Below are 13,407 nucleotides of genomic sequence, written 5' to 3' on the forward strand. Positions count from 1 at the left end.
GTAGGAGTTAGCCACTAAGCCACAGAGCATCCCTTCTGTTCAGTTCAGGTCTGTAAAATATTATGTACTTTGAACACACATTAAAGCACATTTCATTGTTGCACAAATTGCAAACCCTCTTTGATTTTAACATGGAGGAACTGGTAAATGAAGGTCAGTCTTAGAGCATATGCAAATATTTTCTATTTAGTTTCAATACAAAGAACCTTGCGAGTTTCAGTCCCTTGTGCAGCTGAGGAGCTTATGTTAGGAGATGATGAAAAGTCATCTAGTTAGCTGTCTGTCTAATTGGTGAGAAGAATAGATGACTCAGGTGAAGCTGAATGAATATGTTTCTCTCTCCCTGTTTCTTTACTGCTTCAGGGACTACTTATTTTTTTAAATGGTATTTTATTTTCTCAAATACTTGCAAAGATAGTTTTCAACATTCACCTTTGCAAAGCCTTGTGTACTAAATGTTTCTCCCTCTCTTCCCCCCTTTCTCCCTTCCCCAAGACAGCAAGCAATCTGATATAGGTTAACCATGTGCAATTATTCTAAACATATTTCCATATTTGCATATGTGCTCACACACACAAATCAGATCAAAAGGGAAAAAAACACAAGGAAAACAAACAAACAAACAAGTAAACAACAACTAGAACAAAAAGATTGTGATCCTCATCCAGTTTCCATAGTCCTCTCTCTGGGTGCAGATGGCTCTCTCCATCACAAGACCATTGGAATTGCCTTGAGTCACCTCATTGTTGAAAAGAGCCATGTCCATCATAGTTGATCATCATAAAGTCTTGTTGCTGTTTTCTTGTTCTACTCGCTTCACTTAGCAGCAGTTCATCTAATCTTTCCAGATTGTTCTGAAATTAGCCTGCTCATCATCTCTTAGAGAACAATAACATGACATTACATTCAGATGCCATAACTTATTCCGCCATTCCCCAATGGATGGCATCCACTCAGTTTCCAGTTCCTTGCCACCAGAAAAAGAGCTGCTACAAACATTTCCCTCTAGGTCCTTTTCCTTCTTTTATGCTCTCTTTGGGATGCAGATGATCAAAAGTTTTATGCACAGTTTTATACTCTTTTGGGCTTAGTTCCAAATTGTTTTCCAGAATGGTCGATCATTTTACAATTCCAACAACTCTGCATGCATGCATGTCTCAGTTTCAACATCCCCTCCAACATTATTCATTATCTTTTCCACTCGTCTTAGCCAACCTGACAGGTGTGAGGTGGCACCTCGGAGTTGTCTTAATTTGCATTTCTCTGATCAGTAGTGATTTATTTTTCATACGATTACAAATGGCTTTAATTTCTTTGTTTCAAGGACTACTTGCAGTTGGTCACAAGAGCCAGGTGAAGGAAGAGAGGTCTTGTCTCCTACCGTACACGGCAGCTGTGAGTGCACGGCTTTCTCTATTTCTCCGTCTTGATCTTGGACAAATGAAAATTCTGAATGAAAGTATAAGATCTTGTAAGATCAGGAGATCCACTTTTTCCACTTGCGACCCCTCTATGCCTGAAAATTGCCTGGATACATAGGAAAATAAAATAGGTATACAAATCAAACATTTAAAATCGTAATTTTATGACCCCCCCCCATTCATTTACGTGACCTCATATGGGGTTGTGACCCTCAGCTTAAGAAGCTTTGATCTAGAGAAGCCATTAGGAAACCACTAGCAGGGGCAGCTAGGGGGCGCAGTGGACGGAGCACCAGCCCTGAAGTCAGGAGGACCCGAGTTCAAAAGTGATCCGAGACACTTAACACTTCCTGTTGATCCTGGGGAAGTCACTAAACCTCAATTGCCTCAGCCAATTTAAAAAAAAAAAAAGGAAACCATCCGCAGTTGGTAGTGGAAGGGCAGTAGTGACCGCAGCCACAGCAATGGACGCGGCTGCAGACAGTATGGAAGGATAAGTCCTCTGTGGAGGGAAGCATCACCAGTCAGGGCAGATAGAGGGTTAACTTGAACTCCCTGAGGGCCCTTAGAAAGCTGGACCCATGTATACATATATTGTATTTAATTTATACGTTAACATATTTAACATGCATTGGTCAACCTGTCATGGGGGGGAGGGGGAAAATTGGAACAAAAGGTTTGGCAATTGTCATTGTTGTAAAATTACCCATGCATATATCTGGTAAATAAAACTATTAAAAAAAAAAAAGTAAAAAAGAAAGAAAGCTGGACCCAAGGGGAATTTAAGAGGGCTCCACAGGTGGCGCCCACTCCCCCGTAGGCTCCCCGTATTTGGGTGGCGGACTGTACCCTTCGGACTCCGGAGGGGAGCACTCACTCTTCCTACTGTATCTGTACTTTTTTATTTTACGCTGTGTCAGCTGCTTGAGGCTGAGTAGCTCCCATACTGTTGGGGTCTGGACATGGGAGCCCGGCCCCTCAGGCTCGCCCCTAAGACTCCTGAGTGGCTGCGCTCTGGGCCGGGGAGGAACTGAGGAGCGGGCTCCAGCGCCTCCTGAGGTGGACTTCGGACGCGGGTCTTTAGCTCCGGGTCCAGGAGCGCCGCGCCCCACTGTTCGCCTCTTTCGGGCAGTGTGAAGTGGAGGGAGGGAGGGGGACGGTGGCTGACGGAAGAATGGAAAGTTTGCGGCCCTTAGACCCGGGAAACTAAAGTTAGCGAGCGCCGGCGCTCCGGGGCTCCGCACGGCCCCGGGGCGAGCGCAGGCAGGGCGTGTTTCCCAGGGAGGGGAGACTCCGCCCCCCAGGAGGAACGGTCGTCCCGGATAGGATTAGTTTCTCCCACAGCAGGAGCACTGATTTAACCCTCGGGGGCTGCGGACCAAGGCCTTGCACCTCGGGGTCCAGAGTCTCACGAACAAAGGCGCCGGACAAGCTTGGACTGGGTCCCACGTGCGCTCGTAGACCTTCCACAGTAAAGGGGTGGGGTCAGAGCGAGGTCAGGGTCACCTGGGGGGAAGAGGGGCGGGGCTCATGGCCACGTGACCCGAGTCTCCTTCGGGCGGGGCGGCAGCCGCCGGGGTTCGGCCAGCTGGTGGTGCTTCGGCTCGGCGCTCGTACCCGCGGCCTCCCGCCCCCTCCCCCCCCCCCGCCGCTCTGACGCCATCTCCGAGCGCCGAGGGCAGGATGCGGTGACGCCATCTTCAGGCGCCAGGCTGGGGGCGCTGGGCTCTGGGCGCTGGGTGTGGGGCGGCTCCGGGGCCCGGGATGGCGGCGGCGGCGGCGGCGCCGGCGGCTCCTCAGGCCACGGCCCTGACACCAGCGGGAGGAGCCAAGAAAGCGCCGTGAGATGGGCCGGTAAGTCTCTTCGCAAGTGGCCGTAGCCCCTTCGGGCTCTGCTGTGGCCCAGGCCGGGGCTCGGGGGGATCCCCCGTTCTGGGTGCCCCCTCAGCGGGACCTCCCCCTGACCCCCCACCCTCTACTCCCCGTGAGCGCCAGCCTCCCCCCGCGCGCCGTGGACCCTCAAACGAGGAAGCGGGGCGCCCCTCCCTCTGAGGTTCCTCTTGCGGCTCGCTCTCCTCCGGAAATTTAAACCCATCCCCCGTCGTTTCTGAGTCCGCGCGGCCCTGGCGGGGAGCCCCGGGGTGCCCGGGCCGCGGGGAGGCGAGACCTCGGAGCAAACGCTTCCCCGGGCCGGGGCGGGAGCTCCGAGCTTTCCCGCGGCTCGTCCCGGAGGCCTCGTCCCGACGGGGCTGTTTCGTGCTCTCGGGCTCTTCTCCCCCGGCCGGACCTCGTCCCGGTGAACGCCGACTCCCGGGGCGTCCGGACGCTGGGGCTCGGCGCTCCGGGACGGAAAGGCAGGTGCGGGGAGTTCGGCCCCCCCGGGGGTCGCAGCCGGACCAGAAGTGCCCTGGCTTTTTCCGCCGCTGTGACTCGGGACTCCGCAGCGTGAAATCGGGCTTTCGGGGCCGCTTGCCCCTTTTAGTGGAGACTTCGGCCCCGAGCCGGCACCGGCCTCGCACTGAGAGGCCCACGGGCTTTGTCGGCCGCGCTTGGGCTGCGGGGGCGGGGGGCAGAGGGTGCCGGGCTTCCTCCGCCGCAGACCGAGGGTTCTCTGACGCTGTCCGCCCCGGCTGGGGTGCAGTAGGCGACGCTGGCTGGCTGGGGGCCCACGTCTCCGGTTGGAATCCCAGTAAAGCTCCTCTTGAGTGACTTGATTCCCTCCTGGCCTCCTTTTGTGCCCCAGAAATATTACTAGTTCTCTTCTCCCGTGTCTCTCTTACTCAAACGACCTCCGGGCCTTAGCTGTCAGCAGCTCAGGCAAAGGGGAAGGCCCGCAATTGATCTTTCTCGCCGTTTTACTTGCTCAAAGGCTTAGAGGAGCTGTGCTATTTATTCCTGGCTCCAGCTGAATATTTATGCTGAATATAAATGGAAACCGAGAGGAAGTAATAGGTCTGAGCAGGAGGAATCGAGAAGGCTATCACGTTGTGGAGACGGTGAAATTAGACTCCGGGCTGGTTTTACGGCCTTAAGTCACATAAGATTAAAAAATGACTTTTTTTTTTTTTTTTTTTTTAAACAGATTATGTAGCTGCATCGCCTAGTTGCTGCTTAAAAGACCTGCAGAATTCGCGTTTTGTCTCTCTCTCATTCCCTCTTCTCACATGGTTTTTGGAAGAGTCAGAAATGAAAGTATCCTATTCATTCTTTTCTCCTCTCCTGTTTCCTTTTTCCAGGCTACTAAGTCAGTCGGGAGGAGACTGCTTCATATTACAGTTGCCCAGAAGCATTGATGGAAGCTCAGGTAATAAAAATGAGCGTCTCTGTGGGTTCTTTGCAGAATAGCATCCAGGGGGTAAGAGGAGGAAAGCTGCAGAGAGCCCAACATACAGCTCTCTTCCTCCTCCACTAATATGTGCTGAATGCTGAAGATTAGTTAAAAGGAATAGGTAGTAAACTACATAAGAAGGGCTTCCAAGCCAAAAAAAGATTCTGATTAATCATGGCCAAAAGTGCTTATGAACGGTAATTAAGGAAAAAGGGGGAAAGGCTTTTTTTTTTTTTTTTTTTTTTTTAATTGAGAAAATAAATCTATGATTCTAAAAGGGGACAAGTACTTTAGCAAGGGAGCATAAATTAATAAATTTTAAAAGTTCCAAGGAAAAGGAACCATTGACAACATGAAGAAAAAGCAAAGGTAAAAGAATCAAGAATTACAGATGATAAAATATTGCTGATCAGTATTCAGGGGGAGGAGGGTGGTAGTCAAATGGAAGGGGAAAAATTGCTTTTACCTGAACGGGAACTATAATCTTTTAGCCCAATCAAGGTCAGATTGGGCCACCTTTTGAGGATGAAAAGAAGCAAATATAAGTGACATATGGAACCAATTCTGCTCTGATTCATAATGAGAAATGACAGTTTTTTAGAACCTAGTTGACGGCATTTGAAAGCTAACTCAGGAACTTTCACATATGGGAGAAAAGGTAACAGTAAGACAGTAGACTAGAAGACCTGGGGAGTGGTGATCATTGGGGAGTGATACAAGCCAGGAGGGGGGGGAAGAAGGGAAAAGAGATAGGTGAAGTCATAAACCAAATAAGAGAAGGGAGAGGAAGTGAGGATGAGATCATAGGATTAAGTGAGGAAGATGACACATTAGTGTATGAAAACAGAAAGGAGAGCGGTTTAAGGAAAGAGGGTCAGCAATAAAGATTCTGTGTGTGAGTCCCCACAGATGGGGAATCTGAGCTGGGAACAATCGAGGTCATCTTTGGCGACGTGACTGCAGTGGAGCTGTTGGTCTCCTCAGAGGAGTGGTGCCCACAGATTATTGATGTAGTGACTGTTTTTTTTCCTCAGAGCTCTTTTTGCTTTGTGGTTTTTCTGTATGTCCTGGCTAGGCCCTCTTGGCGTTTATTTGTCCTTTTCTCATTTTTCTCTGCCGTGTGCTTTGTCCCTTTCACCTACATCTCTCCTCTCTCAGAGACTTCCCTGGGCTCAGGCTTGCTATTTCCTTCTGCTTGGTGAACCAACCCTTTGTTTGCATGTGGATCCCACCCCCAGGTTATTTCTCTGTGCCTTTGATTTGTTCCCCAGCAGATGTGGGTGCCCCAGTCAGCAGTGGAAGGGGGTACAAGGAAATCACAGAGAAGTCTGTTCTGATGTCCCCAGAAGCAAGCCGACCCCCTCCGGGCTCTGGGAATACTACAAAGCAATATGAAACCTGTTCATGAGAGGAGTCAGGAATGCCTTCCACCAAAGAAACGAGACCTCCCTGTGACCAGCGAGGAGATGGGGAGGACCACCAGCTGCTCCACCAACCACACACCCTCTAGCGATGCTTCTGATTGGTGTCGGGGGGTGGTGGTGACTGGGCAGACCCAGGCCGGAGTAAGACAGAGCGTCGGCGGTGATGGCGTGGAGGCCCTCGCTGGTCTGACCGTGGACCAGTATGGTATGCTGTACAAGGTGGCTGTGCCACCAGCCACGTTTTCCCCAACTGGCCTCCATCCTGTGGTGAACATGAGTCCCCTGCCCTCTGCCTTTAATGTAGCATCATCACTGATTCAGCATCCAGGAATCCACTATCCCCCCATCCATTATGCTCAGCTTCCCCCCACTTCTCTGCAGTTCATCGGACCTCCTTACACGATGCCCTATGCCATGCCACCCAATTTCCTCCCTGGTCCTCTGCTCTCACCTTCTGCCAACCTCACGACCTCTCACGTCCCTCACTTTGTGCCATACACCTCACTCCTGGCAGAAGGGGCCACCCCTCCCCCCCAGCCCACATCTCCAGCCCACACGTTCAGCAAAGTCCCTGCTGCCACTTCCCCCCCGGCTCAGCTGCAGCATCACTCGGGCACTCAGCCAGTGGACCTCACTCCAGGCCGAGTGCCCATTTACTACCAGATGTCTCGGCTCCCCGCTGGCTATACGACACATGAACTCCCTCCATCCGGAGCAAGCCCCGATTCGGCCCCTGCACTACATGAGGTCCAGCCTGTTCTGGATGTGACTACTCCCAATGGCGGACAGAGACACATGGAACGGAGTGCAGTGAGACGGGAAAGTGAAGGCACGGACCCTCCCGGGGGCAAGGACGACGGCCAGGGACCAGGCACGGTGGTGGAATGTGTGGTCGACGGACACTTGTTTTCAGGTTCTCAGACTCCACGGATGGAGGTGGTGGTGCCGGCACACCGAGGGACTCCGGAGACCGACCTCGAGGTGCAGAGAGTGGTCGGAACCTTAGTGTCTCAGGACTATCGAGTGGGGGCAGCTCAGAGGCAAGATGAGCCCAGCCCCCTCAATTTATCCCATCACGCCCCTGACCATCAGGAGGGCAGAGGCTTGGCTAGGAATCCAGTTGAAATGGCAGAGAAAAGTCAGGCCCCTGGCCTCTACACCCAGCCTCCTCAAGAGCTGGCAAAGCATAGACCTTTACCCAAAGCGATGGTTATAGCCAATGGCAATTTGGTGCCTGTGGGCACTGAGCAGGGCCTGCTCTCTGTGGGGTCAGAGATCCTAGTAACATCAAATCTGGATATGCAGATGCGAGCTCCCTTCCCCAACAAGGAGCCGAGCCCGCCCCCTAGCACTTCTTCCCACTTGCCCTCTCACTTCATGAAAGGAGCCATCATCCAATTGGCCACAGGAGAGTTGAAGCGGGTCGAGGATCTGCAGACCCAAGACTTTGTGCGCAGTGCAGAGGTGAGTGGAGGACTGAAGATTGACTCCAGCACCGTGGTGGACATTCAGGAGAGCCAGTGGCCTGGCTTTGTCATGCTGCATTTTGTGGTCGGGGAGCAACAGAGCAAAGTAAGCATCGACGTGCCCCCCGAACACCCTTTCTTTGTGTATGGCCAGGGATGGTCCTCCTGCAGCCCGGGGCGGACAGCGCAGCTCTTCTCTCTGCCTTGCCACCGGCTGCAGGTGGGAGATGTCTGCATCTCTATCAGTTTACAGAGCTTGAACAGTAACTCGATTTCTCAGGCTGGCTTCCCTCCCCCAGACCAGTGGGGTCCCTCTCAAGAGAGGCCTGAGAGGACAGTCTTGGGATCCAGAGAGCCATCTGACAGTGACAGGAAGAGCCAGCCTTCAGGAGAGGGGGCCCTGGCCCCGAGCTCCCACCCGGTGGAGCCCTCCCAGCCTGAGCCTGGAGCTCAGTCCTGCTGGCCAGCCACGGGCTTCCAAAGATACAGTCTGCAGGGAGAGGAAGCACGGGCCACTCTGCTCCGTCCCTCTTTCATTCCACAGGAGGTGAAACTCTCCATTGAAGGGCGTTCTAATGCAGGAAAATGAACTCTCTCCCCCCCATGCCAGGATGGGAGTTTTAGTCCAGAGCTGGGTCTCATCGTGAGCAGGTGGAGAATTTGCACACGCTGAGGCATTAATCCACTCTCTTAGCCAGGGGAATTTGGGGAGGGAGGAGAGACATTAGCCTCACGCAGCTCTTGGCATTCTTCTGGGATGGCCCCGGAAAATGCTTGGGTTGAGAAGTGAGGGTGGGGAGAGGGCAGAGGTGCCAGTCTAGGTGAGAATCAGAGTACCCCAAGCCCTGGCACCTCCTCTGCCCTTGCCCACCCCTTGCACTAGAGAGGTCTGAGCATCAGGAGCCGGGGGTGGGGGTGGGGGGCAGAGGGAGGGCCATAAAGTAAGAGCCAAAAACTATGATCCACACACAGCTTAGAGTAGCAGCAGTTAAACTGTCTGGAGTTTTTTCTTTTCTCTTTTGGGGGTGGGGGCAGGGGAGACCCCCCTCTTTGGAATAAGAGGCTCCTACCCCAGAGCCCTTCATTTGAGAGATGTGCACTTTAAAGGGTAATTTTGTTACAGATGGTCATCTTTGGGTTTGTGGGCAAGGAACACTGTCTCCTCTACAGGCTTGTATTTAGACCTCATCATCTTCCTCCTCCCCCATCTGTTTTCACTGTCCTATTTTACAAGGCATGCAGCAACATTCAGGGCTGGAGAGAAATTTAGCCACCTCTAGGATTAAGAAGGAAGGGATTGTTAAGAATCCAGCCTGGCAGAGAGCTGGCAACTGGAGGACATGAGAGGAAAGTTTTTTAGGGAAGTAGATGGAGCCTATGGATATCCACAGGGCTCAAAAGTCCAACCTGCTTAGATCATTTATGACTAGTTCAAAGTCATCTGAATTCCTAAATCAGAAATGGAAAGTCCTTGAAACATTTGTATATCAATGCTTTGCTTAGACGCCTGCATTCCCTCTCCTTTCTCTGCAAGTGTGCCCAAGTGCCTGCACTTCCACGTCTCCGTACTATCTTTGGGCAGAAGTTTTCCATTTGGGCCTCTTCCTAACTTCACTGATTTCATCTTAAAATTTTTATCCATCACTTCTAAGGCCACTAATTTTCCAGGGACTCTGGGTTTCCCCTCTGATGATCTTTGACTTTTCTTTCCATTTCCTAAATCCCCTGGGACTCCGTGAGCATGGTGACCCTTTCTGCTGCTAAGCAGCCAGCTAGATCCCATCCCCCAGATGGGTGCCAGGATTTGCTGCTCTCATCCCTTAGTCAGGCTTCCTCTCGCCATCCACCACACTAATGAAGAAGGGCTTTAAGGTTGAAGATCATTGTCTTGATGTACATATTCCAATACCTAATGTCTTCTGGCCTCAGTTGTGGCCAGTTCCTTATGGAAGGGTATTTTTAAAATGCAGGTATTCTTGCTTGGCCTCCTCCCAATGTGGAAGCCCCAGGTTGCTATGCCCGCAACTTTTAGCTTCAGCCAGGCTCTTCCAAGAGCCGCCGGAAGGTGGATGAGTTTATTTTAGTTTATTTAAGGTAACTCAGGGCAGTGTCACCTAACTCTGCTTTGGCTTCTCCTTGGTTACAGATTCTGGTTCTGACCAGGAGGTAGCATGTATTTTGTGGAAATGGCTCGGCTCAGGATCGAATCCATGAATTCCCAAGGGCTGATCTCAGCTTTTTTTCTTAGTGACATTAGCAAGTGCTATGACCTCTCTGTCTCACTTTCTCCCCAACAGCCAGATGGGGATGAATATTACCTACCTCCCGGGGGACATTCTGACAATGGCCAGCCAGAGAGAACACAGGAGAGTGGAGTGACCAAAGCCTTGATGTGTTGTTGTCTGACAGTTGTACACTCCAGAGTTTCCTTTTGGGGGGTAGCTCTCTGGTCACTTTGGGAAGCCCCATCTGCCAGACTGGAGCCCAGTCCCTTGAGTTGCTAGCTGTAATAAGAACCAAATGCTAACCGTGTCTGGTGAACACTGGACATTGGTACTGCATTTGAGATCTCTGCCTGCCTCTTTTCAGTCCCCCATGTCTCCCTAAGTGCTGCTTTTCCTTGCTTGTTTCCTCAAGTTGGGGCCTGGAGGTGGTCTGATGAATTCCCTCTGATCATGGAACCTTGGGAGAAGACACCACTTTTCAGTTGTTCCGATTAGATGGTGTCCAGGGAACTTCACTTGCACAGGTTTCTCAGCAATAGTTTTCTTTGTTGGAAAGCTTATTACCATAGAATAATGCACTGTAGGCTGAAAGGGCTTGAGAAGGCATCATTGGTCCCTTCAATGAGGCAGGTTCCCTGAGCGGGTTGCACTTGGAAGAAGGGGGCCATTTTATGCCCCTCCAGCCAGCGGCACCCTCCTCTCCTGTGCTCTGCCCTCTCTGCTGCTTTTGGGTAAAACGGGGTTTTCAGGCTGTATGGCACCCAGCCCAGTGCCATGCACACCTCGGACACTCGGGTGTCTTGGAGGAAGGTCTCAGGCCCTTGGTGGGCCTTTATTCAGTGGCCCTCAGCCATTCTTCCTCTCAGACTGTGGCATGGGGTGGAGGAGGAACTGAAGGAGTAATTTGTAAAGGAAGTCATGGTCCATGGGCTAGGAAGAGGATTGCAGGACCAGAGGTCTCGTGTTAAGTTGTGGAGCTTTGTGAGAGAAGTGCAGGTGGGGGAGGAAGGTGACTTCAGAGGCTGCTGTGATGGCTGGCAGGCTCTCCATTGGGTGGAGAAGCCATTATGAGGAGAATATTGAGGTGATGATCCACCACTGTCCTGACTTTGGATCCCCAGTGCTCCTTTCTGAGACCCCATTCCAAAGCACAAGAGGCACCAGGCTGATTTCGAGTAGTCGCGGTGCTCCCAATGCTGCTTGGTCGCTGAGGCAGTCTACCCTGGGTCCTGCCTCCTGCTTGCTTCCTGCTTTGCTGCTTTTTCCCCAGACCTTTCTGTCCCCTTGGCCAAATACTTTAAACTCAGGCTGCAGAGAAAACAGTAGTGCCCTGTCTTTGCCCCCATTAGGCCAAGATTACTACCAAGAGTGGTCCGTTTTGTCTGGTTAAAACAGAATAATTAGGAATAATTTCAGGATGAGTGAATGGGAGAGTAGGAGACTCAGGCACTTATCAGACCCATAGATAGCTCCAAGCATCTCTTTGCCGTTCACCTTTAGCATAAATAAGTTGGTTGTGCGCGCAGATATGTTCTCTTCTATTGACGTCTTAACCTTTCTGATTTTTTTAGTGACCTGATTTTGAAGGTAATAAAGGGGAGTCAGAAGCTAAGGCCTACATCCCCATCCTCAGAGGCCTCCCTCCTACCAGACCCTTAGAGCCAGCCTAGTGGTGGGAGAGGGCCGAAGCGCTTGGGTCTCCAAAGGCACTTTGGTTGCATTTGTACCAGCGCGAAGACTTTGAGGGTAGCAGAAACCCTTCGGGCTGTACAGAGTGCAGAATGCTATGGCCTAACAGCAGGCAGATTGAGAAGAGCTGGGAGATCATACTGGAGTGTAAAAGTGCTCAGAGGCCATTGGAGAAAAGACTACAAAATTAACTGACCTTGGAGAGCCTGGAAGGATTGGCTAAAAATGGAAAAAGTGGCAAGTTTTAGGGAGACTTCCTGGCCCTCCTAGGGGAATGCCTATTCATACTGAAGCTGCAATACTTTCCAGATGAGAAAAACTGTAGTAATAAACACTACAATGGAGGGCTGAACCCTGTTCACCTTGGATGGGGATGAGAAGGGACTGGGGGAGGCCTGCAACCCTCCAATCCCTGGGCTTGGGCAGGCCTCTCTCCTTATGCAATAATAAACCGAGCATATGGTTCTGGAGCTGTCAGCTGTGGCCCACAGGCTTAGTCTATGAGCACAGCGGAGCTGGGGCGCTCCTCACTTGCAGGCTCTGGAGGGGACAAGGGTGCAGTTTGCCCTGCTGAGCTTCCCTAGCAGGAGCAGTTGTAATTCAATGCACTTTTCACACTAAAAAAGGCTTTTTTCGTTTTGTTCCCCCCCCCCCTTCCCCTTGAACCCAGATTCTTCCTGGTAGTTAGAGAACTCCCAAGTCCATGTAATCCCAAAGCCATGTCAGCTGCAACCCCCAGCGGTGACAGTGGCCTCAAGTCGGGTCCCTGCCTGCGGTGTGCATGACGCAGGGGCCCTTGTGCCTTTACTCAGTGTCAAACCCACAAGCATTTGCATCTTTCTGGCTGTCATAGGGACTGAGATTTCTTCAATGGAAGCTGCCTGGGGGGATGGGGGGGAGACAGGGAGTTGGCAGCAGGGAGTGAGAGCGGCCCCTGACTCCCTGTGTTGCCTCAAGGAGACCGCATATCGTGTTGGGGAGAGGATCGTAGCACATCTGGAGTCTTGTCACAGGGCTGGTCCCCAGCCACCTTCCTGGTAGCCAAACCAGTGTACATCCCAGCTGCGGTGGGGCACACAGCTCCGCTTGTACAGCACCTTAAGGGGGTGGGGGGCAAGGAGAGGGATGAAGATGGGATAGGGAAGGAAGGGAATGTCATCCAGGAGGAAGGAAGGCCAAACCTAGAGAGGCCCGGCTGGATCTGTTTTAGGTAGGAGTTCCCTGTAGATAAATTACCGATCCCTCAACTATAATCCCCATTATGTAATGGCTGAATTAACATGTAACCAACTGCATTGTATCTAAAGCCTTAGAACTAGTCAGGTGCTCCCCCCACCCAATACTGTTTCTTACCCTCTAATCCTACCTGATCTTTAACAAAGCATTAATAATTCTAAGGATAATCTATTTTGTTGTGCTTTTTTGTAACTGTTTTAAATAAATCAATTTGTACTGTATATTTGTACCTTTTGTGAAATCCTTTTTGCTGTTTTACCATTTTAAGTCTCTGTACTTGGCTACACAGATTGTATTTTTATTGTTAATGCTCTTCTTATGGATACCTGCATTTAACTTGTGGACTATGTAAACACAGTATATATCAATATCTATATATCTCTATATAAACTAATAGCTTTTCCTTTTGGTGTTTGCGCCTTCTTCCTATCTCGGCCCCAAGGTTGCGGGAGCACGAGCTCGTCTGTGGCTTCTCAGAGCTCTGAGCAGATCATTCTGAAATCCCTCGTCTGCTGACCAGTTCTGATGAAGATCCCAGGGGACAGAACAGTAGCCATAGGGACCCATAGTTGTATTTATTTGCTGCTCTTCCTTTCCTCGATGCCTCTACTTGGTTTG

At 51.2% G+C, this 13,407-nt stretch overlaps 1 protein-coding gene and 1 long non-coding RNA gene across 3 annotated transcripts; one reads left to right on the forward strand and one right to left on the reverse strand.

Annotated features, from left to right (window-relative positions):
* Positions 1–388: 388 nt before the first annotated feature.
* On the reverse strand, positions 389–3,034 carry LOC141554296 (uncharacterized). The gene is made up of 2 exons (XR_012485819.1): positions 2,928–3,034; positions 389–1,449 (listed from the first exon to the last, which is right to left on the reverse strand). It is a non-coding gene; the product is annotated as an uncharacterized LOC141554296 (long non-coding RNA).
* Positions 3,035–3,119: 85 nt separating this feature from the next.
* On the forward strand, positions 3,120–13,191 carry ATXN1L (ataxin 1 like). 2 transcript variants are annotated; one of them, XM_074286052.1, is made up of 3 exons: positions 3,120–3,275; positions 4,658–4,725; positions 6,021–13,191. In XM_074286052.1, exon 3 carries the CDS (start codon positions 6,141–6,143, stop codon positions 8,226–8,228), a length of 2,088 nt encoding a protein of 695 aa, XP_074142153.1. In that variant the 5' UTR covers positions 3,120–3,275; positions 4,658–4,725; positions 6,021–6,140; the 3' UTR covers positions 8,229–13,191. The 2 variants fall into 2 exon arrangements, with proteins under 2 accessions (XP_074142153.1, XP_074142152.1); XM_074286051.1 differs by having other exon boundaries at positions 6,024–13,191.
* Positions 13,192–13,407: the final 216 nt, after the last annotated feature.

This window comes from Sminthopsis crassicaudata, chromosome 2 (assembly GCF_048593235.1).
Source record: "Sminthopsis crassicaudata isolate SCR6 chromosome 2, ASM4859323v1, whole genome shotgun sequence".
Taxonomy (NCBI): Eukaryota; Metazoa; Chordata; class Mammalia; order Dasyuromorphia; family Dasyuridae; genus Sminthopsis; species Sminthopsis crassicaudata.

Excerpts from the sequence above, each read along its gene's own strand:
- ATXN1L (XM_074286052.1), top strand. The coding sequence starts at position 6,141 with ATGAAACCTGTTCATGAGAGGAGTCAGGAATGCCTTCCACCAAAGAAA.